The following is a 23,914-nucleotide window of genomic DNA, read 5'->3' as shown; positions in this document are numbered from 1 at the left end:
ACACTGTCCCCATCCTGGGCTCCTCTCCCCAGGTCCCAAGACGCTGGGCTTGCAAGAAGAGCTGAGGGAGGTTCCAGGTTCCACAGCCAGGGATCCCTCCCACCACCAAGGCCGCTGCATGGCCATGAACCTTCAGGAGACTAAAGCAGTCACTTTAAAGTCTCTGAACTAAAGGCATAACTGGGAAGCTCAGCAATTTATTCAAGACGTCAGACTTCCAGAAGCGGCCAAGGCAACCATTCCCTCCACTTAAACTAAACGCAGACAGGCCTGGGCTAAAGTAAGGGGTGGGGCACAGGGGGACCTCCTGTCCTGTCTCTTGCATCCGTCCCCCACTCCATCCACACACCTGTTATCTGGTCCTGGCCCTCATATGCTGCAATCCCACAGTTTCTCCACTTGCCTCCACTTCCATCTGCCCCAGCTCAAAATCCTTCAATGACTCCCCAGTGCCTGAAATATTACATCCTAGGCCCTGGGCCTGGAGGTCTAGAACCATTCAAACTGAACTCAGCTGCCTCTCAGTGTGCACACCCAGGCCTTCTCTCCTGGGACTCCCCAACAGGAATCAGTGCTCCCAGAATCTAACCAGAACTGCCCGCCCCTCTCCTCCTGCCTCTGACCTTTGCCCCACTAACCTTGCCCCTGAAATAGCCTCTCCTCTGTCTTTACCTGGCACAATCTCACCATCCCCCGCCAGGGTCCCAAAGCTGGAGCCAAAATGCTCCCTTCATCCTGAGCAATCTCCCTGCCCACCCCTACCAGGCACAGGACCACTGTGGAGGCCCACCTTGAGGAACTCGAGGAAGGCAGGCTTGGTGAGGCAGGCCTTCTTGATGATGGACATGGCGCTGGTGAAGTTGTTCACGTAGTCACTGTACACATCTAGCACCATGGACTTGGAGAACTGAAACGAGGCAGGTGTGGGCCAGGGAGGGCCGCCTCAATGCAGGGAGCGGAGGGGCAGCTCACACTCACCCCACACTCCCTCAGACCTCCAGCTATGCTGCTGGCACAGCCTGGATGACTTAAACAAGCCTGTGAGGAGTGCAAATCCAACACCCCCACTGTGGTAAGGACACAGGGCTCAGAGAGGTAGAGAGGCTGGCCTGAGGTCACAGATGGGATAGGCTGGTGCCACAGGAGAGCCCAGGGGGCCTTTGCCTCCCAGGACCCCTTCCCCAGTGCAGCAGCCCAAGCCCACAGGTGTAGGGAGGAGAAAGGCAGGTGAGGGAGGGTGAGGGGAGGAGAAAGGCAGGTGAGGGAGGGTGAGGGGAGGAGAAAGCAGGCGAGGGAGGGTGGGGGAGGAGAAAGACAGGTGAGAGAGGGTGGAGAGAGGAGAAAGGTAGGTGAGGGAGAGTGGGGGGAGGAGAAAGGCAGGTGAGAGAGGGTGGAGGGAGGAGAAAGGGAGGTGAGGGAGGGTGGGGGGAGGAGAAGGGCAAGTGAGAGAGGGTGGGGGAGGAGAAGGGTGGGTGAGAGAGGGTAGGGGAGGAGAAGGGCAGGTGAGAGAGGGTGGGGGAGGAGAAGGGCGGGTGAGAGAGGGTAGGGGAGGAGAACGGCAGGTGAGAGAGGGTAGGGGAGGAGAACGGCAGGTGAGAGAGGGTGGGGGAGGAGAAGGGCAGGTGAGAGAGGGTGGGGGAAGAGAAAGGCAGGTGAGAGAGGGTGGCGGGAGGAGAAAGGCAGGTGAGAGAGGGTGGAGGAGGAGAAGGGTGGGTGAGGGAGGGTGGGGGGAGGAGAAGGGCGGGTGAAGGAGGGTGGAAAGAATTCATGTTCAGGAAATAGAATGCCTCTGGCCCTCCACCTTCAAGGAAAGTGCTCCTGGCCTCTCACCAGGTGGTGTGCCCAGAGTTGAGTTGCCAAGGGAGGGATGGTTTGCCTGGAGTCCACCAACCCTCTCACCAGAGCCCCTTGACATATACCCAGGATATCAGACCTGTTTTAGTTAATCTATCAAGCACTATGGCTTTCAAACACATTTTTTTTCTTTTAGCAAAACCTAATTACCTAAAACACATCAAAGTAGAGTACTACCAACTTGACCTTCCCTCACCCCATGAATCTCTAGGGTCCACAGACTTCAGCGGGAAAAGCCAGGATCCAGTGCACCCCTCATCCCACAGATGGGGAGCCCCCAGAGTGGGGCCTGGACCTGCCCTAGGTTGCAGAACTGAGCTGGGACCAGAACCAGGTCATATGGATCGTGATCCAGTGCCCGTTCCCCAGCACAGTGGCACATCCTCTCAGGGCCGAAGCTGTGGTCTGTGCAAGCATTTCACAGTGGCCGGTCACCCTTCAGGTGCTTGGTAAGGGAGCTTACGACCAGCCAGGTGGCTGCCTACAGTGGCTGGGAGGCCAGGAGGAGGTGCTGCTACCTGGGATGAACCAGAACAGTGACCTGGCTTCAGCAGCACCACAGCCTGGCAGGTGTGTCCAAGGACATCCTGGCCACTTCAAGGTGTCACACTCACCCCTTGATCAGGCCAGGAGGACTTGGAGGCCCTGCCACCCTCTGACCCCACTGACTTGGGCAAGACGAGCAGGCAGAGGCGGGAGGCTGAACTGCATGGCCCTGGAGTCAGACTGGTTGTGGCTTTACCTTGGTGGGCTGGGGGAAAAGTTTGGGGATACTTACCGAGGCCACAAAGAGGTCCCCGATCTTCTCGGTGGAATCCCACTCAGCCACACGGGAGGACAGGGCGATCTGGAACATGGAGTGGCAGTGCAGGATCTCCTTCACGCGGAAGAACACCACCTGGCACTTGCGGGCGCTCAGGGCCTTGGGCTCCATCTCCATCAGGGGGTTACGGTAGTCCTGTCGGGGAGGGCGGGGTGAGGCCACAGGCCAGGCGCAGCCCCTCTCCCTACCTGCCAGCCATAAATGCCATGAATGGGCCTTCCTGTGGTGGGGCGGCAATCATCTCTCACTCCTCATATGTGCTTCTGGAAGGATTTCCATCAACATAACACCCCTGGCCTCACCGGCCGCCCACAACACCCCCATGACTTCTGTGTTAAATTAGTTGGGAGGAAGAGGGTCTCTTATGGGTCATCTGCCTGCAAGGAGCTCCTTGGAGGCCGGCCTGAGGGCGAAGCTCTGGCTGCCATGGAGCCCGTGAGCGATAAGGTCACTGCAAGCTCCCTGGGCTCCCATACCCAGCATCACTCTCCAATCAGCTTTGTCGGAGACAGGTGATATTTTCATCTCTACCTGCCTGACACCTGGGATCCCTCTCTGAGGATCCAAACTCAGGAGGGGAATAGAGGGGAATCATTAGCAATAATTCCCTGCTTTGGTGGCCTCACTCTGATGCCCATAACATCCCAGAAGAGTCACTGTCTCAGGGATTCAAGCTATAGACTAAGTCGGCATATACTAGTCATGTCGTGCAAGCATCTGCTCAGCAATCCTTGGGCCTCCTGATGCGAAAAATTGGACTCCATCCTGCCCCTCTTGATGCGAGAAAGAAGATCCATCCTACCCCTCTCTAGGCAAGGAGGATTCCATCCTACCCATCTTCCCACCTAAGGATCCCCAGGAAGGTGGGGAGACATGGCCCAAGCCCCAGGGGCTCCCAGAGTAGCAAGGAGTATACAGTCCCTTCTAGGTATACATGGGGCTATATGCCAGGAGTCATTTCAAAGAATCCCAATTCTGTTCAGAAAGAAGCCACTCCCACGAACACCAGGGCATCAGGAATTCTTGCTGTTTACATTTGGAGGTTCTACTGTACCCATAAAACATTGCTGGCTTATGGTCCTGTCCCTTTAAAACCCCCCATAGTCCACAAACACTCTGTGTAAAGTATCCCTCCAGGGCTTTCCCTTCTCCTCCCCAGAGACCCTTGAGAGCTCCCTGAGGTCGCACCTGGAGTATCCGCTTCAGAGACTCCACGTAGCTGCCTTCGCTCTGCACGATAGAGCCCAGGATATGCCTCCGGACCACCTGCTCGGGCCAAAAAGCACAGTCAGTGCACATGACACCTGCCGCACAGGTGACAGGAAGGGGAGCTGATAACTACAGGACAGAGAAACCCATCACTCCCAGGTCCCAACTGGGACCACTGGGCCTGGCGGCTCCTCTTCCTCCCAAAGCCCCTGCCCACCCAAAAGGAATGCTCTGCTACCCAGGCTGCAGAATGGAGGAGGAAGGGTACATCCCAGGGCAAGCCCCTCTACACACATATATCTGGGGATGGGGGAATCACCACACTCCTCCACCATGACAGGTGGCCACCTCCATCTTTGGACAACTCTAATATAAAATTCTAGGCCATGCAAGGTGGCTCACGCCTGTAATCCCAGCTGAGGTCAGGAGTTTGAGACCAGCCTGGCCAACGTAGTGAAATCCCATCTCTACTAAAAATACAAAAATCAGCTGGGCATGCTGTCGCATGCCTATAGTCCTAGCTACTCAGGAGGTTGAGGCAGGAGAATTGCTGGAACCTGGGAGGTGGAGGTTACAATGAGCCAAGATCGTGCCACTGCCCTCCAACCTGGGCAACAGAGTAAGACTTCATCTCCAAAAAAAAAAAGAAAGAAAGAAAAGAAAATTCTGTCTTGGCGTTAGTGTAAATTGAATCTCAGCCCCCTTCATTTGTGAATGAAATCCTTGAGCTATTCCTCTTCCACAAGACAGGACTTGGGGTACCCTCCCACCCCACAGGTGGTCTCTGCTTCTGGCTAAACAGTCTCTTCTTGGCCAAGTGCAGTGGCTCACGCCTGTAATCCCAGCACTTTGGGAGGCCGAGGCGGGCAGATCATGAGGTCAGGAGATGGAGACCATCCTGGCCAACATGGTGAAACCTTGTCTCTGCTAAAATACAAAAAATTAGCCAGGCATGGTGGCATGTATCTGTAGCCCCAGCTACTTGGGAGGCTGAGGCAGGGGAATCACTTCAACACAGGAGGCAGAGGTTGCAGTGAACCAAGATGGTGCCACTGCACTCAAGCCTGGTGACAGACCGAGACTCTGTCTCAAAAACAATTAAAATTAAAATAAATAAATAAATAAATAAACAGTCCCTTCTCCTTTCCCTCTCACCAGCACCCTAACCCCTCCAGAAGCCTGGCCCACAGAGGCGACCACAACCCCTCAGCAGCTGCCTGCAGCACCCGGCCAAGCATGGTGTGCCCCCCTACGCCGTCTCAGCCGGGGATCTTTCCAACACAGTCATCGGCTCCCACCCCAGATCTTCGGAGGCTCTGCTGTCCTCCAGACAGGGTACAACCTGGATAACAGGAATTTTGAAATCTTCTCAGGTGACTCTACTGTGCAGCAAAGTTAGGACAGTCCTCACAGGAAGTGTCACATGTGAGGGGGCGGAGAGGAAGCCCGTCCCTCTCAATCTAGGGTTGGGAGGTGACTGACCCCCCCACTCTACCCCACAGCTACTCTAAGTGTCCATCAGGAGCCCACCGCCACCAGAACCCCAGCCCCTGCCCTGCTCCCTCTGCTGCCTCCTCCTGCCTCCGGCAGGCTCTTCTCCAGTCTTCCCACGGCACTCCAGCCTGGCCACACAGCCCCAGCAGATGGCAAGACGACTGTCCCATTGTTGATCCACTGTCAACAATCCCCAGGTGTCCAAGCGGCACCCAGAGCAGAGCATAAGGACATCTGGGGCCATATAACTCGCCGTGGTGGGGCTGTCCCATGCCCGGTAGGATGTCCAGCAGCTTCCCTGGCCTCTACCCACCAGATGCCAGTAGCAACCCAAGTTGTGACAACCAAAATTGTCTCCAGATGTTGCCAAAAGTCTCCTGGGGGCAAAAATCACCCTTAGTTGAGAACTCCTGGCCCAGAGTAACTGACACTGCCTGATCCAGAAATTGCACAGTGCTGCAGGCGAGAGGCCCAGGGACAGCACCAGTGGCATGAGCAGGAGGGGGCGGCCCGGATTCTGAGCTGGAGGTCTGGTCTCTCGGGCTGTCATAGCTGGGGCTTCGCCATCTCAAATGCCGTGCTGGGTTGGGCAGGTACCATCCATGAGGGAGGCAGGTGGACGGTCATGAATTCAGGAGAGGGAGTGTCCCGAGAATGGAGCTGCCTTCCCCAACTCTGCTCTGGCCAGCTGCAGGCAGCAGAAGCCTGGGCCAGGGTGGCTCTATCATCTTCCTGATTTTCAAAAAGGGGCAAGCATAGGATTTTCTGCTGACCAAAAAAAAAGAGGGAAACCCCTTCCGTTGAGCTCGCTGCCCTGTCACATCCTGCTCAGCAGCCTCGCAGGCAGAGGAACCAGGGATCTCATACCGTTTCATGGCTGGCAAAATGCGGATTGCGAGGGAAAAATGTGACAGGCAGAGATCCCAGCCCAACACCGCTGGACATCAGCGCAATGCTCAACAAGACGGAAGCCATCCTTGAAGAGCCTCAGCTTCTAGTGGGAGCTTGTGGCAGCACTGAGCCCCAGGGTGAGGACAGGCAGATAGATGGCAGGGGCTGGGCATCTACACATCTGCAGCCTGCCCCAAGTCTGGGATCCCATCCCATTCTTCAAAGGACACCTTAGTCAGAAACAGCCAACAGGGCCGCTCTGTGTGCCACAGAGTCAGGGAGGCAAGCGCCCTAGATGCCGGAAGCCCACCCCCCGAAACCAACAGCACAGAGCCCTCAGTGGAGAAAGTGGAAAGCCCGTGCAAGGGCTGAGGAGAGAACCAGGAGGCCCCTGCCCCGCTGGACTCTGCCAAGAGCCCCCAATCATCACAGCCCCTGTGAGATCCAGACCAGTGTGGCCCCAGGGAATAGGCTGGAACCCCTGAGCCACCCCTTCCCCTGAAGACCCCCACCTGCCCCACTCCCCTACAGACCTGCTGAGGGCTCAGGCCGTCTGGCATGGGGCCCAGCTCTGGGGCTGGGGGCTTGATGTCCGAAACGCTGACCTCTAGGAGCCCCATATCCTCCTCCTCGGAGTCACCTGGAAAGTCAGACAGGCCGATGACACGGCTAAGGCAGGGACTGCACACGCTGCTCAGGCCTCAGGAGCTGAGAGCACCCCTAGACCAGCCTTGGACTCAGGTCCTAGAGCGTGAGCAGCTCCCGGGGCCCTGTGGGGCGAGAGCTGCCCTGTAGCTCCTCTCAAGAGTTCCCTGCTGCGCCCCAGAGCCTGGAGCCGTCCATCAGTGAATAACTGCAGGTGAGTGAGCGAGAGGGTGAACAGGCAGAAATAAAAGCCGCGTCCTGCGAGGCCTGGGCTCTTGGTGTCCATGCTGCCAGAAGCCACTGTCCCCACTCAGGCCCGCCCGCTCTGGCCCAGCAAAGGCTGGCCGCCCATGTCCCCATCACTAGGAACTAAAAATAGTTTTCTTCTGGAAGTCTAAAAGGGGGAAGAAAATAAGCCCCGAGAAAAACAAGGCAGCTCGGTTTGGCACTTTCATTTTTAAATAAAAAATGCAGAGCTAAAGGAAAAAAAGTTCAACAAGAGCCTGACGCGGAACCCGGGCGTGAGTGGGGATGGACCTCGGGCGGAGGACGGAATGAGACGGACAAGGCCCAGGCCTCTGAGAGTGCGGGGAGGTCAGGCAGTGAGGGGGTATCCGGAGAGGGCTCCAGCCCCCACCAGAGCGAGGCACAGGTGCCAGGAGAGGGGACCCCGGCTGCTGAATGGCTCTGACTCCAGCGGCACCCGTGGGCAGCAGGAAGTGGGAGCTGTGGGGCAGCTGGGGAGGAAAGGAGAAGCGGCAGTGACCCCAGGGGTGGGAGGGAGCAGGGACACCCCAGTAAGCCCTTACCTGAGCAGGAAACAGAGGAGGAGGAGGAGGAGGGACAGCGGATGACGGCGTGGGGGTGGGGGTGGTGCAGGCCCTCCTGCTGGGCCCACATCACGCCCCGGGCATCACTCCGCACCCACCCCAGCCGGCCTCGCAGCTTCCTCTTCCCCCACGAGCCGCTGGGTAACATTCTTGGCCTGTGATTTGAGCCCTGCCACGGCTATTAATATCGCCTCGGTGGGGAGGGTCACTTCAGGAAGGCGCTGGCCTCATGGGCGGGGTGGGGAGGCCTGGGGAGAGCCCTGGCCAGCCTGGGGTGGGGAGAGTGACCCAGGAAGAGTTCCCAGCCAGCTGGCCTGGCCACACTGTCCCTTCTCCGGACCATTTCAATGAGTTTAGAATGGCCACTTGGCCTGCTCCCTCCCTTATTGGGGGTCAGTGATCCCCGAAAAGCAGAAGGAGCATGCACATTTACTCCGCGCCCAGGCTCTGCCAGGCCTGCACACACCTACCCTGGTTTAGCACCGCATCAAGCACACAGGTGGGGTTCAACCCATTTTACAGATGGAAACCACTTATAGTCTGCCGCCCCCAAGAGGGGAAAATAGTGCAAGGCGACACTGCAGCCTGAAGGCCACAGAGCCAGGTTCTGAGCAGGCAAGTTCCAAGCCATCCTAGCATCAAAGGCCTCCACTTAGGGACTGACCGCCCACCAAGAATAATGTCTGCTACACAAGGCTCTCTCTCTCTTCGTACTACCTCAGACATCCTCACCACAGCCCTACAAGAGAGACAGCCACCCCACTGTACAGATGGGGAAACTGAGGCATGGGGAGGTCAAACTATAAAACTTTCCAGGGAGGCCACAGGCTCTCAAAGTTCTGGCTGGCTCGAGGCCTGTGTTCCTTCTGCTGCACCAGGCTGTGTGCTGAGGACGGGCAGCATGTACTATCCAGACAAAGCCTCCTTCCTTCCAAGGAGAACTGGCACCCCCAAAATTCCATCAGCTGTGAGCCCACTGTCCCGGCATTCCTTGCCTCCTTGTCTGTTGCCTCTAAAGATGTGAGATGGGCAGCAGGGGCTGGTCTCACTTGACCCTGTCCCACCAAGGCCTGGGAACACATCAGGGGCCCTGACACGGACATTTTCCGGAGGAAGGGACCAGAGACTGGTGGGGACCAGGAGCAAGGGTAGGCACCTGAGGGGGGGTTCGGGGAAACAGGGTCAGGACTCATGTTCACAGGTGTGCCCAAGGCTTTAGGACAGTTTCTAGCACATAGTAGATGCTTAATAAAACGTGTTGCATGAATGACCAATTGATCAAATCTGACCATGGGACTCTTCTGCCTAAAACCTTCTAATGACCTCCCAGTATCCTTAAGACCAAAGGCAAATGCCCAGCAAGGCCCACAGAGCCTGTACTGACCAGACGCTGACCTGTCACCCTCGCCCTCGCTTCTGCCACATGAGGCCTCCTCCATCCCTTCCAGGCCTGTATGTCCTCAGCCCTGTCACTGAACCTCTCTGTGCCTATTCCCTCATCTGCTGCATGGGAATGTAGGTGTCCTCTGCACCCTGTGTGGTGTGAATAAGGATTAAGTGAGGAACTGCAGGCTCACAGGAGAGCATCTGGCACACAATAAATAATCAGTGTTGACTAAGAGATCCTCTCTGGATCACCTCACACGTTCCCACCCCCGGGGCTCTGCACGCCCAATCACTCCCCTCTGCCTGGGGACCTGTGCCTCCTTCTCCTTCCCAGAACTTTCCTCCCCCAAGTCCACCCTCACTTCCTCCATGCCCCCCAGGGTACCCCAGCGTCCCACTTGTCAACCTGCACTGTCATTTCCCATTTCCATGCCTGTCTCCCGTGCTGTGCCACCGGCCAGCCCCAGAGGCACTGCTGAGACACGCATCTTGGGTCCCTGCCTGCAGCACAGGCTGTGGCGCTTAGTAGGATTCAGTAAATGTCAGCTGGTTGGAGAGATGGGTGGATGGGTAAAGGAAGGAGGAACAGGAACGAAAAAGATGAGGACAGGTGAGCCAGACAGCGTGGGGGGCAGGAGACCGAGACAGCCGTGACAAGAGCAGGAGCAGGGATGCTGAAGGGAGAGGCCCAGCTCCCCCACGGGACAGGCCATGCCTGCCAGAGGAGGGGCAGACACACGGGGACCTACCAGGATATTTGGGACTCAGCCCCCAACGCCCACCACCAGAGGAAGCCGTACACCAAGTGTTACCCACCCAGCATATCCTCTGGGGTGTAAAGCAAAAACCCAACCCCCACCCCCAACCTCCAGCCCAGAGCTGGGCACCAGCTCTGGTGAGGCTCAGGCAGCGCCTCACCGAGGACGTCCTTCCTGTGCAGGAAGGAGACTTTGCGCATGACGGCCATCCGCGTCTTCTCCAGCCCATCCTTGGTCCCGCTCTTGGCGGCCTTCATGAGCTGGGTCATCTGAGCAAAGATAGAGAGGCTCATCAGGAAAGGGACAGCCTGGGACACCTGCCACCGAAGGGCACCCGCCTCCCCGGGCCTTGGCCTGCAGAGGTCAGAACCACCCAGACCCTTCCCCCCCAGGTCAGTGAGCAGTGGCCAAGGGTGACAGTGGGGATGAGGAGGCGTGCGTTCATGCCTGGGATCTCCCTCTTTACAGGCAAGAGGAGGCCATAGCTGATTTTTTTCCCCTCAGGACAAACTATGTGAACAGATTTCAAATCCAGGAGATGATGTGACCTGGTGAGGAGGGGGGCAAGGGGTGCTGAGACCTGGAGCCCTGGGCCACCCCCTAGTGGCATGACTCTGGGTACATCACTGAGTGTTGCTGAGCCTCCATTTCCCCAGGCAAAACTGAGGAATAGCAGTACCTATCCTTGCCAGGGTCCAGGAGCACCAAACAGACTGGGTCTGGGAAAGCTCCCTGAGCAGCGAAATGTGCTCCTGATGTTGAACATGACCTTAGGAGCAACTAAAGGAGGTGTGTGCACACCCCCATCCCATCCACCAAATCCAAGTGAGGGACCCATCCCTTGTCTCCCCCCAAAACAGCCAGGTTTCTTACTGAGCCACTGTCCAGGAAAAGGAGAAAAGGCTGAAGTTGCCAGAAAGCAAGAGGCAGCTTCCCTTGGCGGTGGGGAGGGGATCCATGGACTTGAGCGTAACAAGCTAAGCAGAACATGAGATGTAAGGAGAGCACGTGCCCAGGACGGGGAAGTGGGCACCCTGGGCGCTGGGGGAGCCCAGGCCGGAAACAGAGCTGCTGTCCCCTCAGCCAGTCCTTTGTCCTCCCAAGCCCCAGCCCTAGCCCCAACATCTTCTCCAACACACAGCAGTACCAGCCGGGAGAAGACTCTGCAGTGATAGAAACTCTGAATCTGCACTGCCCAATATGGCAGCCACTGGCCGCATGTGACTATGAGCACTTGAAATGTGCCGGTGCAGTGGCTCACATCTGTAATCCCAGCACTTTGGGAGGCCAAGGCAGGCAGACCATTTGAGGTCAGGAGTTCGAGACCAGCCTGTCCAACATGGTGATACCCCATATCTACTAAAAACATATAAATTAACCAGGGCTGGTGGTGGGGGCCTGTAATGCCAGCTACTCGGGAGGCTGAGTCAGGAGAATAACCCAGGAGGCAGAGGCTACAGTGGGCAGAGATTGTGCCATTGCACTCCAGCCTGGGCAAGAGAGTGAGACTCCATCTCAAAAAATAAAAATAAATAAATAAATAAATGTGCTGGTGCAAGGAAGGACCCAAATTTCTAATTATATTTAATTTTAGTTAATTTCCATTTAAAGAGCCACATGGCTATCATAATAGACAGTGCAGTTCTAAGAAAGCTTTCTTCTTCCTAAAACTCTCTGCTGAAGGTGGGGTGCACTAATCTGGTAGGGGGTGTCTCTGGTCTCTGCTCTCACCTCCAATAACCCCTTGGTCCCCACTTAAGTATCCAAGCACTTCCTGGGGGTCTGGGCAAGGAAGGCTTGCTGGAAGCCACCAGGTGCTATGCATGAGGAGGCAGGGGTGGCGGCTTTTAAGGAAGAAGGCTGACTTCCTGGAAGGAACCAGCAGCAGGGAAAAGGAAGAAAGCCCCCAACCTGCCTGCATCTCTACGGGACAAACCTAGAGCAGTGGCGCTTGGCCTTTTCTGGGGGTGGGGCAGGGAGAGTGGTCACAGAGGCCTTCGAGAATCTAATTAAAGGGATGGCATAGATGCTCATCTTCTTCTTCTTGGCGGGCGAGGGGTGCGAGAAGAGAGGGTCACACCTTCACGAGATCCAAAACCTCTGTTCCAGAATCCAGTTCCTGTTCTGGCAGAAAGCCATCAATGGGGCTGTCCTATGAACCCCCCCAAAGTGGTCTTTCAGGGAATCATCTAAGGCCCTTCTCTTGGCATTTTCCTGGGCAAAAAAGAAAAGGCAAACACCCTAGAAGTTGTCCCCAAGTAAACCTGCCGAATCCGCCCATTCCCACAGTGTGTGGCCGCGGCAGGGGAAAGGCCCTGTCTTAGACTCTGCCCTTCACTAGCTCCTGGCTCCTCTCTGAGCCTTGGCTTCCTTCGAGGTCAGCCCCGCCCCCGCCCTGGGTTGCAGGCCTCTCGGGGGTATCTGTGAAAGGTCTCGTAAATTGTAAAGCGTTTGCTCTTCTCCTCCTAGGAGGCTCCACATTCCAAAAAAGTGGGCAGCACTGCAGGATGGAGGGCGCTTGGGCTCTGGTATGCAGTGGACCTCAGCTGGAACCCCATTTCTGTTGCCGATCACTGGTGTGGCCACTAGCCGGGTACTTGACACTAAAAGATGCAGAAAGGCAGCTACTGTCCAGAGTGCCACAAGGACAGGGCAGTCAGGAGCGCAGAAAACGACAGCAACCATCCACTGAGCTCTTAGACCAAGCACAGCACCGCACACCCGACAGGCCTGATCATCAACCCTCACAGCCACCCAGAGGGTTGGGACTGTGAATGCTCCCATTTCAAAGGCAAGAAAACCGAGGCTCAGAGAGGCCAAGGGACCTGCTCAGGATCACACAGTGAGGAAGTGGTGAGACTGGGATTGATTCAAACCAGGCCCACAGACCTCGAAAGTCCATGCCTTTAGCCAAGACACACATAGCAGGTGCTCAATTAATGGAACCTACTGTGGTCAATATCATCATTATCCAAAAGTTTAAGAAAATTCTGTGATTTCTCTTACAGACTTCCTTATCCTGGATTCCTCTGAATAGTGAGGAGGGATAGGAACATCCAATGTTACCAACACTCACGTTTTTCAATATGTAACCCAACTGTCCAGATTATGAAATCTGCGGATTCCTGAGCTTCATCCCAGACCTACAGAAGCAGCATCCTTGAGGCTGGAGCTCAGGAACCTGCATTTTTAATGCAGCACCCCAGGTGATTCCAAGGGTCCTAAAGTTTAAAAACCCTCCTGGGAATTCTGGTGGACTATGAGGGTTTCACTTCCGGGTGGGGAGAAAGATAACAGGCAAGAACATGGAAAGGAACACGTGGCTTAAGGCATCTGCCAGTTCCAGCACAGACACGAGGGTGGCCAGGGTCCAGGTCTCAGGATGGCCCTGGGACTCAGGGGTGGGCCTGGGAGGCTTCGTGGTACCGGGGCAGCAGGAAAGGCCCCTGGAGGTAGCTGCAGCTGGAAATGGCCCCCATCCAGGGCTTGAGGGGACAGACAGACAATACCTTACAATCGTACTTGTGCTTCAGCTCCTGCATGTCTCTCCCCCCAACTCTCAAAGCCAAGATGTCTCTCTTAGTCCTGGCGTATCTCTCCTTTAGCCTAGTCAGGTCTGGAGAAAGCTGGAGCCCCAAGCGGCCAGGCAGAAGGAGAGCAGGTGAAAGGAGCACGCGGGACAGGGAGGAGACAAAACACAGACAACAGAGGAGAGAGGAGACTCAGGTAAAGTGGCGGATGGACAGCTCGGGCTGGTGGGATGCGGAGCCCCAGGTCCCAGGCGGCAGTCCAGCCAGGTCCTGCCTGGAATCTGCTCCGCTGTGTCCCACCGCACCACACCAGGAAGCTGGGGGCCTGGTCTCTGCAGCAGGGAATCTGGGCTGCTGGGGAGGAGAGGCGGGAGGGGGAGCAAACCCAGGCCCCCTCTAGGGAAAGGGGAAAATGCTCTGAGGGCAAGGCTGTGTCTTCTTCCAGGCCCCATGAACCAGCACAGGGCTTGTAACATAGGAGCTTCTAGGTAAGTTTGTAAGATGGGCAGATGGCAGGTGGGTGGGAGTATGGATGGATGGAATGGGGTCAGAGAGGATAAATGGATAAGTGAGCAAATGCACAGAGAGATGAATGGATGGGAGAGGGAGAGTTGGGCCGATGGATGGGCACAAGACAGACAGTAGATGGGCAGATGGACAGGTTTGCAGAGGGATGGATGGATAGACAAATAAACGGATGAACAGACACATAAATAGATGGATGAGCAAATGGATAAATTTGGTTAGGTGACTATGTAGCTGGGCAAATGGACAAATGGATGGGTGAAGAGACAGTCAGAGGAAGGAATAAGAGGATGGATGGATAGGAGAATGGAGTCAGGCAGTGCTGTGCTGGCAAATATTTAACCAGTTCTCCAGGAAAAAGGACCCTGCTATGAAGCATTTCCATGGTGTGAATACTTCCACCAATTTCAAGCTACCAAAGTGACATCACTGAATGGGACTCTGTAAAGAGATGCACATAACTGGTTCCCGAGTTCTCGTGAGCTGGCACTAGCTGCCTCTGGTACACTGCTAGAGGAAGGAAGGATGAATGAAGGGAGGATGGAAGAAGGGTAAAAGGGAGGGAGGGGGATGGGCAACTGGATTGAAGAATAGATGCCCAGCTTACAGATTATCTTGGAGGATGGATGGATGGATGGATGGATGGAAGGACAAACAGATGGGAGAACAGGTGGATGGACAGAAGAACAGATAGATATTCAAATGCATTCACTGTATGAGCAACAGTGATATTTGGTAAAGTACACAAAAGACCAAGATGGGTGTTACTTCTAGAGAAGCAGACAGAAGGATCAAGAGTATGAACTCTGGAGGCGGGTAGGCATGCCTCAAATCATGACTCCCTGCTCACTAGCTGGAAAAATCTCTTTACCTCTCTGAGTTGCAGCTTCCTTACTGGTAAAGTGGCCATAACAATAGCTACTGCATAGGGTTGCTGAGAAAATTAAATGCACATGCAAAGCCCAGAGCTTATTACGTACTCAAAAAATGGACACCATTATTATCTTTTAAATTGCAAGTGCCCAATATTTGTCGGATGGATGGATGAATGGATGGATGGACAGATGGACATCAGACAGATGAGGTGTTTTCATCCCTATGTGATGTTGCATTCTACATCATTTAAATCTCCCTGAGCTTCACACAGGTTTTCTGATCAACAAAATGAGAATCTTAATGACAATAACACTGACCACTTAGGGTACTAGGAAAACTAATGACACTGCTTTGTAAAGTATACCATTCTAGGCATATGTTCAATATTGTTATGCAAAGAAGTATGCAGGACAGGGGCCCCTCTGAGAGCTACCCAGACTCCCAAAAAACTGGGGAGTTTGAGGTTTGACCTGAGTCCTGTTCATCTATAAAATAGTTTCACACAATAAAATAATAAAGCCCCTGGGCCTTCTGGTGCTCCTTCACTTCTCTCAGGGTCAAGAGAACTAGGAAATGTTAGGATCAGCGGTCACCTGCTGAGCTGGCCAGATCAGAGCAGGGGGTGGACCAGGCTGGGCCAGGGCTGGCATTTCTGTAATGAGCCCATGAGTTCTGCCCAGTCCCTGTCCAGCTGGATCAGAGACCTTGATTTCAAAGAGGTCACCACTGGAGAGTGGGAGAATTCAATGCAATCCATCCCACAACTGGAAAAAAACCCAAAGACCCAAGATCGGCACCAGCAGGATCACTGGTTCACATAACAAGACGAGGCAGCTGCTTCCACTTGGGTCAGCGCCCCTCTGCAGATCCCACGGTCACCTTTTTTTTTGGCAAGAGCCCACCTGCCTAGGGACGGCCTCTCCAATATCTGAAGAAGGGGTTCCATTGGTTCTCTTGCAGCTGGGCAGGGTGCCAGGCCATGGTCAGACTCCAGGAACAGGACGAAACACATGCCCAAACCCCTGCTGCCCTGGGTCTGCAGCACACACAACATACAGCCAAGCAGCAGTGGCCCTAAAACATGCAGCTGCTGCAATGCCAGAGGGTGAGCAGGTGCGCCCCAAGCGGCTCAGGAGGGTGAAGCAGCAGAGGCAGGCTCGGTCGAGTCCCTCGCAGAAGTGGGTACCAGAGGAAAAGCCCTCCACAACCTCCTGTCTCCCTAGAAGCTGGTCAGGGAGCAGGGGAGTCTTGGCTATGGCCAGAGAAAAACTCCAAGTGGTTAGAAATCCCAACAATTGTGCCACATAGTTTATCTGCTGAGGAAGGGTCCAAAGCCCCCAGCCTGAGAGTATGAGGAACAGGAGCTCACAGGCAGCCCCCAGAGGTCCCATTCCCAGGGCCAAGCCATGGAGAGTGCAGCCTTGCATTTCTTGGAGTGCTCCCTGGGCCCCTTGCACCCCAAGGGGCAGAGAGCTGCTTAAAAGGCCGATCACTAGGCCCCACCCAACCCCTGAATCAGAGTCCCTAGCGAGACCCTGGCATCTGTGATTCAACCAGATTCTGATGATTGAATCAGAGTCCCTGGTGAGGCCCTGGCATCTGTTGTTCAACCGTGTGATTCTGATGCCCGTGAAAGAATGAGAACCACTGCTGGAAAGCCTGCATTCAGCATCTTCATCCCTCCTTCCCTCTGAGATGAGCATGGTTTCCTTCCAGTCCCAGCAAGAAGGCCGGAGCCTGGGAAAGCCACCACGGGAGAGGAGGAGGAGGAACGCCAGCTCCAACTCACCACTCTCGGAGGCCTCCTCTGATTGGCCCTATCAGTCCCTACCCCTATCAGGCATGCAACCAGGCTGGACACAGGCTTACATGTACATAAAGGCATATTTGCCTTTGTTTGGTTTCGTTTTGAAGGGGCTGATAGTTTATTTTTGACAACTGTACCACCCTGATTATGATGACCAGCATTTTGTCTTCATTTTTGACAAACTGTTTTCCATTCAGTATCTCCTGTGGACCATAAAGGTTGGCTGAGCCTGTGTCAGGTCTTCCTGTTCCAATGTATCCCATCCCACAACTGAAGATACGAACTAGGCACACGGTAGGTGTCATAAATGCTTTGCTTTTTGGCTAGCAAGACATTAAGGGTGTTTTTCCACAGCCCAGCCGTGGAGGTTCATCCCTGGAAAGACCTGGCTCAGAGAGACCTGCTCAGCCCCAGGCTTGCTCAGGACTCCGGGAGCCCATCTTGGTCTGAGGAATGGTTTCCTGAGGACTCAGGTGTAGGTGTCCCTCCAGCCAGCATGCTTCTTCCACAGGGGTTCCCCCAAACCCAGAAAAGGGCAGGAGGTACCGGGAAAGGCCCCTCTCTTGTCCCTGCCCTGCCCATGCAGGAATGGCCCTAGGCAGAGCTCTCCTGCCCTGCTGCATCTTTCAAAAGGAGCTTGAGGCCGGCATGGTGGCTCACACCTGTAATCCCAGCACTTTGGGAGGCCGAGGCAGGTGGATCTCTTGAGGCCAGGAGTTTGAGACCAGCCTGAGCAACATGGCAAAACCCCATCTCTACAAAAATACAAAAATTAGCCAGGCATGATGGTGCACATCTGTAAAACCAGCTACTCAGGAGGCTGAGGCAAAAAAATGCTCGAACCCGGGAAGCAGAGGTTGCAATGAGCCAAGATTGCACCACTGCACTCCAGCCTGGGCAAATGAGTGAGACTCTGTCTCAAAAGAATAAATAATACAAATAAAAGTAAAAGGAACCTGAGAAGGACCCCATCCCCTCTGCTCAGTCAGGGCCTGTAAGAAGCTGTCCCCATGAAACCACAAATCTCAGCATGGGCAGACACTGCCCCTTGGTGGCTTCTGCAGAACAATATGGAACGAGCAGGGTGCCATGGGAGAGGAGGAACCAGAGGACCTATCTTCCTTGCAGCCTCAGGGGCTCCCCTCCAGGAAATAAGCAGAATGACCCCTGCTCCAGGCAGAAACATAGGGAAGCCAAATGCATGGATGGCACCGTGTGAGACCCTGGAGAGAAGCCTTCCAGGCCACTCTGGCTTAGCCACAGCAGCCCCCCGTCCAGCACCCCAGAGCAGAGAGGACTGCGTGGGCTGAGGCCTGATCTGAGCATCGGTCCCAGAGGGCGGGGAGAACAAGTGTATCTGGTCCAGGCTCCACCTCAAAGTGGCTGGGCTACCTGGAGTGCAGCATTGAGAGGACTCTGAAGCCCAATCTGAGCCCATGAGCATTGGGATTAATCGACCAGGTCTACCACAGCAAGGGGATGGGGGGAGTACCTGTGCCAGGTGCCAGCCATGCCAATCCCAGACTTAGGGCTGCCAACAGCAATGCCTGTGGGTCACCTCCTGTTTCAGGATGACCTGGGCTCTGGCTCCCCTCTCACCACATGTTCCTGGGAATCCCTGGGACCCAGATGCGAGTCCTGGGCCTGGCCCTCACCACCCTGCTCCCTCCCTCCCTGAAGGGGTCTCTGTGCCCTGATTGAGGTGAGAGATACCCCCGGCCCCCTCACCTTGGGCTGGAAGGACACTCGGTGCTTGGTGGGCTCGACCTCCGGCTTGGCCTCCTCCCCGGAGTCCTCGCTGTAGCTCTCGAACTCACTGGAGCTCCAACCTAGGTCCTCCGCCTGCCGAGGCGCCCCAGTCCGGTGCACATCCTCGTAGAGCAGGCTTCTCTCTGCCCCTGCTGGGCAAGCGACCGCCGGTGAGCCCGGGCCCTGAAGCCAAGCCTACCAGACTTCCAGCCTCAGATCCAAGTTCTGAACCCAGGTGGGGCAAGGGGGGTCAGGGAGAATGTGGCGGCCCTGGGGCTCCAGCTACACTTCCTCAACCATGAAGTGGAGATAACAATACATCCTCCCCCTTGCAGGGCAAGGAGGGCCTGAGAAAATGGGGAAAACACGAGAAATGCGTCAGACACGCCAGGGGCCCCGCTTATTTCCTTTTGCTCCCAGCATTCCTTTTGTATGCTCTCGGAGCTCATTCTGGGCCTCCTTGGCGTCTCACCCAGGCTGGAGTGCAGGGGTGCAATCACAGCTCACTGCAGCCTCAAACTCCTGGGCTCAAGTGATCCTCCCATCTCAGCCTCCCAGGTAGCTGGGACCACAGGTGTGTCCCATCACACCCAGCTAATTTTTTTTTTTATTTTTTGTAGAGATGGAGTCTTGTTATGTGCCTAGGCTGGTCTTGAGCTCCTGGGCTCACGTGATCCTCCTGCAGTGGCCTCCCAAAGTGCCAGGGTTACAGACATGAGCCACTGCACCCAGACGTGGAGCTACCACACGTGACCTGTTTTTTGCTGGAAAAGAGAAGATCCAGAGCCAAGTCCTGGCTCAGGCCATCAGCACCTTCAGGAATGACACAGAGATTGTTGGGGCCCTAGGGCCCCTCACCCCAAATCTGAGTTCACGTGTGGCCCAAGATCTTCCAGCAGGGGGCGCAGCTGGCCCAGAGTCCAGGAGCTCCTTCCCTTCCAAAGCCTGAGGGAAATGCCTTCTACTGAAAACTTGGGGGCAAGAAGCTGAGAGTTGCATCGTCTGAGGGACAGGTCCCACAAGGGCCAGGGCACTCGTGGGGCCCTTTCAACTGGGTTGTGAGATGCCACTTGAAGGCTAAGGTGGAAAGTCACTATCCCGAGGCCGGAACACAGGGTCCCAGCCCCTGCTCCATCACCGGGGGACCTCGGGCAAGGCCCTTCACCCCTCTGGGTCTCATTTCCTCATCTGTTACCTGTAGAACTGCAGACCTCACGAAAGTGGGGTTGGATGCCAAAAAGTTCATCAAGATGAAAATGGGTTTTAAAAACCCTTTCCAAAGCTATATTCTTCATGCACAGAAGAAACATAGCATTGGGAAGGGAAAGAAAGAAAGAAAGAAAGAAAGGGAACGGTGGCTCATGTCTGTAATCTCAGCACTTTGGGAAGCCAAGGTGGGTAGATCATCTGAGGTCAAGAGTTCGAGACCAGCCTGGCCAACATGATGAAACCCAGTCTTTAATAAAAATATAAAAACCAGCTGGGCATGGTAGTGCATACCTATAGTCCCAGCTACTCAGGAAGCTGAGGCAGGAGAATTGCTTGAACCCAGAGGAGGAGGTTGCAGAGAGCCAAGATCATGCCATTGCACACCAGCCTGGGCGACAGAGCAAGACAATGTCTCAAAAAAAAAGAAAAGAAATCTGCTCAGAAACGACTGTGTCAAAAAAAACTGTAAGCTTTGGTCATTAGAGAACTCTCTGCAAAATGGGGCTAATAGTCAGCGGACAGGTGGAGTACATAAAACAGCCAAGGAGCTCTTGGCAAAGTGCCTGGCACACAGCACGCGCTTGGCTGACAGCAGCAGGCCGTCACTTGTGGTGGCTCTGCGGGGGCTTGTGTGTCAGTCCATAGACCCAGGACCCCCAACTTCACCCCACAGAAAAGCTGGGGTGTGAGGGGTGAGGGGCAAGAGCGTCAGCCAAAGAACAAATGCACTGAGGCTTAGTGGGACACGGGTCCCAGGACCAGGAGGGAACATGAGGTTATTTTTAAGCAAAAGATAATGGTAACTAATGTCTTTAGAGAGTGGAGCAGCTGCGACCTTCAGAAGGCCAGGCTGATTATCCCGTTACTGCAGTGGAGGCCCCTCGACTAGTGACCAAAGAGGCAGAGTTCTTGGAGAAGCCCTGAGGAGGAACCCTGGCAACACATGGCAGGTCCACGCCTCCACAGGGCTGAACCGCGCTCCCGACCACCTCCGTCCTCAGTGCGCCCCAGCTCCCAGTGGCCCTGTGCAGACGGCAGGGTATGAATGATCACCCCTCCTATTAGACAGATGGGAGAGATGTGGCTGGCCACAGTAAGACAGTGAGCAGGGCTGGGTTCCACACTACCATTCGCTGAGGTCACCACCATCTACACATATAGTAATGTCCTTTCAAGCGGAGACAGAGTCACAGAACTCTGGTGCCTGTGTGCAGCCCGAGGGCCATGAAATGAAGATGGACCACACAAGGGTCCCCTCATGCTTCCTGCTCATCAATTACCTCATGGAATCCACGCTACCACCCAAGGACTGGCCATTATTGCCCCAGTTTTACAGATGGGTCAACTGAGGCCCAGAGAGATTGGGCAGGACCCAGTGTGACCCTCCCCAAAGGCCTGTGAACTGGGGATATTCTTGCTTTACACGAAGAAGCCAAGGCCCAAAGGCACAAAGCCCTGTGCCCAAATCAATGGCAGAGCCAGGATTCAAACACAGGGCTGTGTGTGCCCACCGCAGCATACAGCCTGTCCCTTGGGTAACCACCTCCTCTCTGAGCTCCTGCTGAGCCCACTGCAGCCCCAGGCAGGCCAGTGCTGGACCCTCGGCAGGCGTAACACTAACAACAGCAGCAGCGGCCCTGTGTGAAGAGCGCCTACCAAGAGCCAGCCCTGCACTGAGCTCTGCAGCCTTGTCGCACTGGATCCTCCCACAACCCAGCATGCGGGAATCCTGGTCCTCACTTGCAGGCCCAGAGCTAGGGTGCAAACACAGGCTGTGTAACTCCTAGGCCACGAACAGGCCACAGCCTCCCAAACCCTGAGGACAGAGATGGGCCTAGGACTTAGTGGCTTAATTGAACTCAGGTGGGGAACAGGCCAAATGGGTCGAACAACAGCTGAGGCCCCTCAGCCACTCAGAACTCCCAGCTCTGGGAGTTTCCTAAGACTTTTTTGCCCCCCGTCACAATGGGAATCCATCGCGCCCTGAACTTGAGTGCGCTACAAACAGGAAAATGCGCTCCAAGCACATCCCAGGCTTGCTAAAGGGCTAAGAGTACCATTGGCTCTTCTGTATCATCTGTCCCCGTTCCTGAGACTGGAGTCAGGAGGGTGGCTCTGGGGCCCTCAGGCCGTGTTGTCTGTCCAATGTTCCCATCCCATTGGACTGTATGCTGCTCAAGGATGGTTAGAGCTGCCCCATCAGACTCGGGGCTCCTCAAAAGCAGGGGCTGTGCTTCCCCATTGGAAGGAGAGCCCCTGAAAACAGGAAGAATCTCACAGTAGGAAAAGCAAAGTCACCTGTTCAAATCCTGGCTGTGTGCTCTGGGGCTGGTGGCTTAGCCTCTCTTTATGACAGAAGTCATAAATAAGCCTGGCCCTGCTACCCTCATGGGGCCGTGGGATCAGTGGGATCAAATGTGCCTCAGCTGTCATAAAATGCCACTCAAATCCTCCTGGGGTCGGGGACAGAGCATTGAACTTGGGATCAGAATGACCCCACATTCAAATCCTAGCCCTGCCTCTGTCATTCCCTTCTCTGTAAAATGAGGACGTAACATCCCAAATCAAAGTCTTGAGGCTGTCACATGATTGAAACTATGAAGAGTAGCTTGGCCTCACGTGTTCAAGCAAAGATGACTCTTCCTGTTGTCACTGAACAGTCCTCTCTCCCATCAGGTGAGTTCCAGCGAGACTTGCCCCAGCCCCACCCCATTTCCCCTCTGTGGCCACAATCGCCCGTCTGCCTGCCTGCCTGCCTGCCGGCCCACCTCAGCCCTCAACCGAGAGCAGGGCGCAGGACTTTCCAGAGCTTTATCTGCTTTCCCCTTTGAGTGGAATCGTCTGTCATCTTCCCCAACAGCCCTGGAAAGCCCAGACTATGGCCCCATTTTCCTGAGGGAGGAATCAAGGCTTGGAAAGGTGATGACCTGCCCAGGGACCCACAGCGGAGCCTGGCCCTGCCCATGATGCCCAGACCTGCCCAGCCTCACTGGCCACGCCCTCGGCCATCTCAGATTCTCCCTATGACTACAGTTGTTTCTAAAGACAAGAAGGAGGGGCACTGGGCCAAGTGGGGACAGAAGGAAATGGAAGGAGACAACCCTCCCCAATCCCTGCCTCCCTCCCATCCCCAAGAGAAGCAGGGAAGCACTGCAGAAACCATACCGGGCTGATGGGCATCTGGGCTCTCACAAGGGACGTCGTCATAAATCACATCTTCTTCCAGGGCAGGGAAAGTGAACCGGTCGACTGAGAGGGAAGAGGGGAGAAAGAGCGCCAACTTGGGCTGTGGTGGCCTGTGGCGGCCTGGCCGGAGGTGCTGCAGATGACATCAGGACTGCACCAGCTGGTAGCATGCAGCACCCTGCTTTCTGCCAGCCCAGCCCAGCCCTCAGCCCCACCAGCTGCTCTCAGGGGATGCCGGGTTCCCCCTTCTCCCCGCCCTCCAGCCCATCCAAGGCGCCCTCCCAGTAACCGCACAGGCCCCACCTGCCTCCCTGCTGCCCGCAGGCCTGCCCATCTGGCTAATGGACAGCCGCTCCTGGCTCCTGCAGAGAGCATGACTCAGTCCAGCACCTGTGCCCTGGCCCTAGCATCCTCAGTCACCCAGGCCCCCAGGCGAGCCCCTCATCACTGAGCAGCATGAGATTTGGAAAACCAGCCCCCACCCCTGATTGGAGCCAGTCCTCAAACTATCCGCCTTCCAGGAATAAGTCACAAGACCCACTGGCCTGTGATGCTTCCCTGGGTCCCGGGGCCCCTAGAGCCCTGTCAGAGCCCCTCTTTCTCCTCCCACACCGACTCCCAGGCCTGCCCACCTCTCTCTCAGCCCCCAGTTCCAACCTCAGATTCCCCGTCCTACAAGACCACGACAGCCTCCCAGCGGGCTCCACCCCTCCCCACCTGGTCTCCTACCCCGCTCCCACCCCGGCGCACAGGGACTGAAAGGCAAAGGCAGCAGCATCACTCGCCTTCCTTCTGTGGCTTCCTATTGCCTTGAGAACCTTAAGCACGGCCTCTGAGGCCCTGAGGAGCTGCAGGGCCGGCAGCCACATCTCACCCCATCACGCTCCCCACCCCCCCAGATGACACCCTTGCTGATGCCCGAGAGCCAGATGTCTTCTTGCCCTCGGGCCCTTGCACAAGCTGGCCCCTCTGTCTGAGACCCTCTTTCCCCCACCCTTGCTGTCTCCCTCTCTATCTGCAGGGCTCATCTGGCTGGACACCTTCCCACAGCAAGGTGTCTGGTTCTGCTCACAGAGGGACCTCACCCTGGTCCCCAGGGCACTCCCACCACCAGGCCGCCCTGGCCTGTCATGAGAGCTTTA

The 23,914-nt window shown here is 55.7% G+C and overlaps 1 protein-coding gene across 8 annotated transcripts in view; it reads right to left on the bottom strand.

The window, feature by feature from the left end:
* The window catches only part of ARHGEF10L (Rho guanine nucleotide exchange factor 10 like), a 177,960-nt gene that overhangs the window by 72,735 nt on the left and 81,311 nt on the right, over positions 1-23,914 (bottom strand). For 4 of the 8 annotated variants that reach the window (XM_064363360.1, XM_064363357.1, XM_064363356.1 and 1 more), the window contains 8 exons: positions 22,752-22,835; positions 18,357-18,529; positions 13,400-13,516; positions 10,051-10,159; positions 6,805-6,911; positions 3,866-3,943; positions 2,633-2,812; positions 791-907 (listed from right to left, as the gene is read on the bottom strand). In XM_064363360.1, the coding sequence (XP_064219430.1) occupies positions 791-907; positions 2,633-2,812; positions 3,866-3,943; positions 6,805-6,911; positions 10,051-10,159; positions 13,400-13,432 (624 nt within the window). In that variant the 5' untranslated portion in view covers positions 13,433-13,516; positions 18,357-18,529; positions 22,752-22,835. Of the gene's footprint in view, positions 1-790; positions 908-2,632; positions 2,813-3,865; positions 3,944-6,804; positions 6,912-7,725; positions 9,941-10,050; positions 10,160-13,399; positions 13,517-18,356; positions 18,530-22,751; positions 22,836-23,914 lie in introns of those variants that run through there. The other 4 variants (XM_012439979.3, XM_012439982.3, XM_064363359.1 and 1 more) reach the window with 4 other exon arrangements.

The sequence above is a fragment of the Aotus nancymaae genome, unplaced genomic scaffold, assembly GCF_030222135.1.
Source record: "Aotus nancymaae isolate 86718 unplaced genomic scaffold, 86718_ANA_hifiasm-v0.15.2.pri h1tg000053l, whole genome shotgun sequence".
Taxonomy (NCBI): Eukaryota; Metazoa; Chordata; class Mammalia; order Primates; family Aotidae; genus Aotus; species Aotus nancymaae.
The sequence above is the reverse complement of the archived record's forward strand: the minus strand, read 5'-3'. Positions and strand labels throughout refer to the sequence as shown.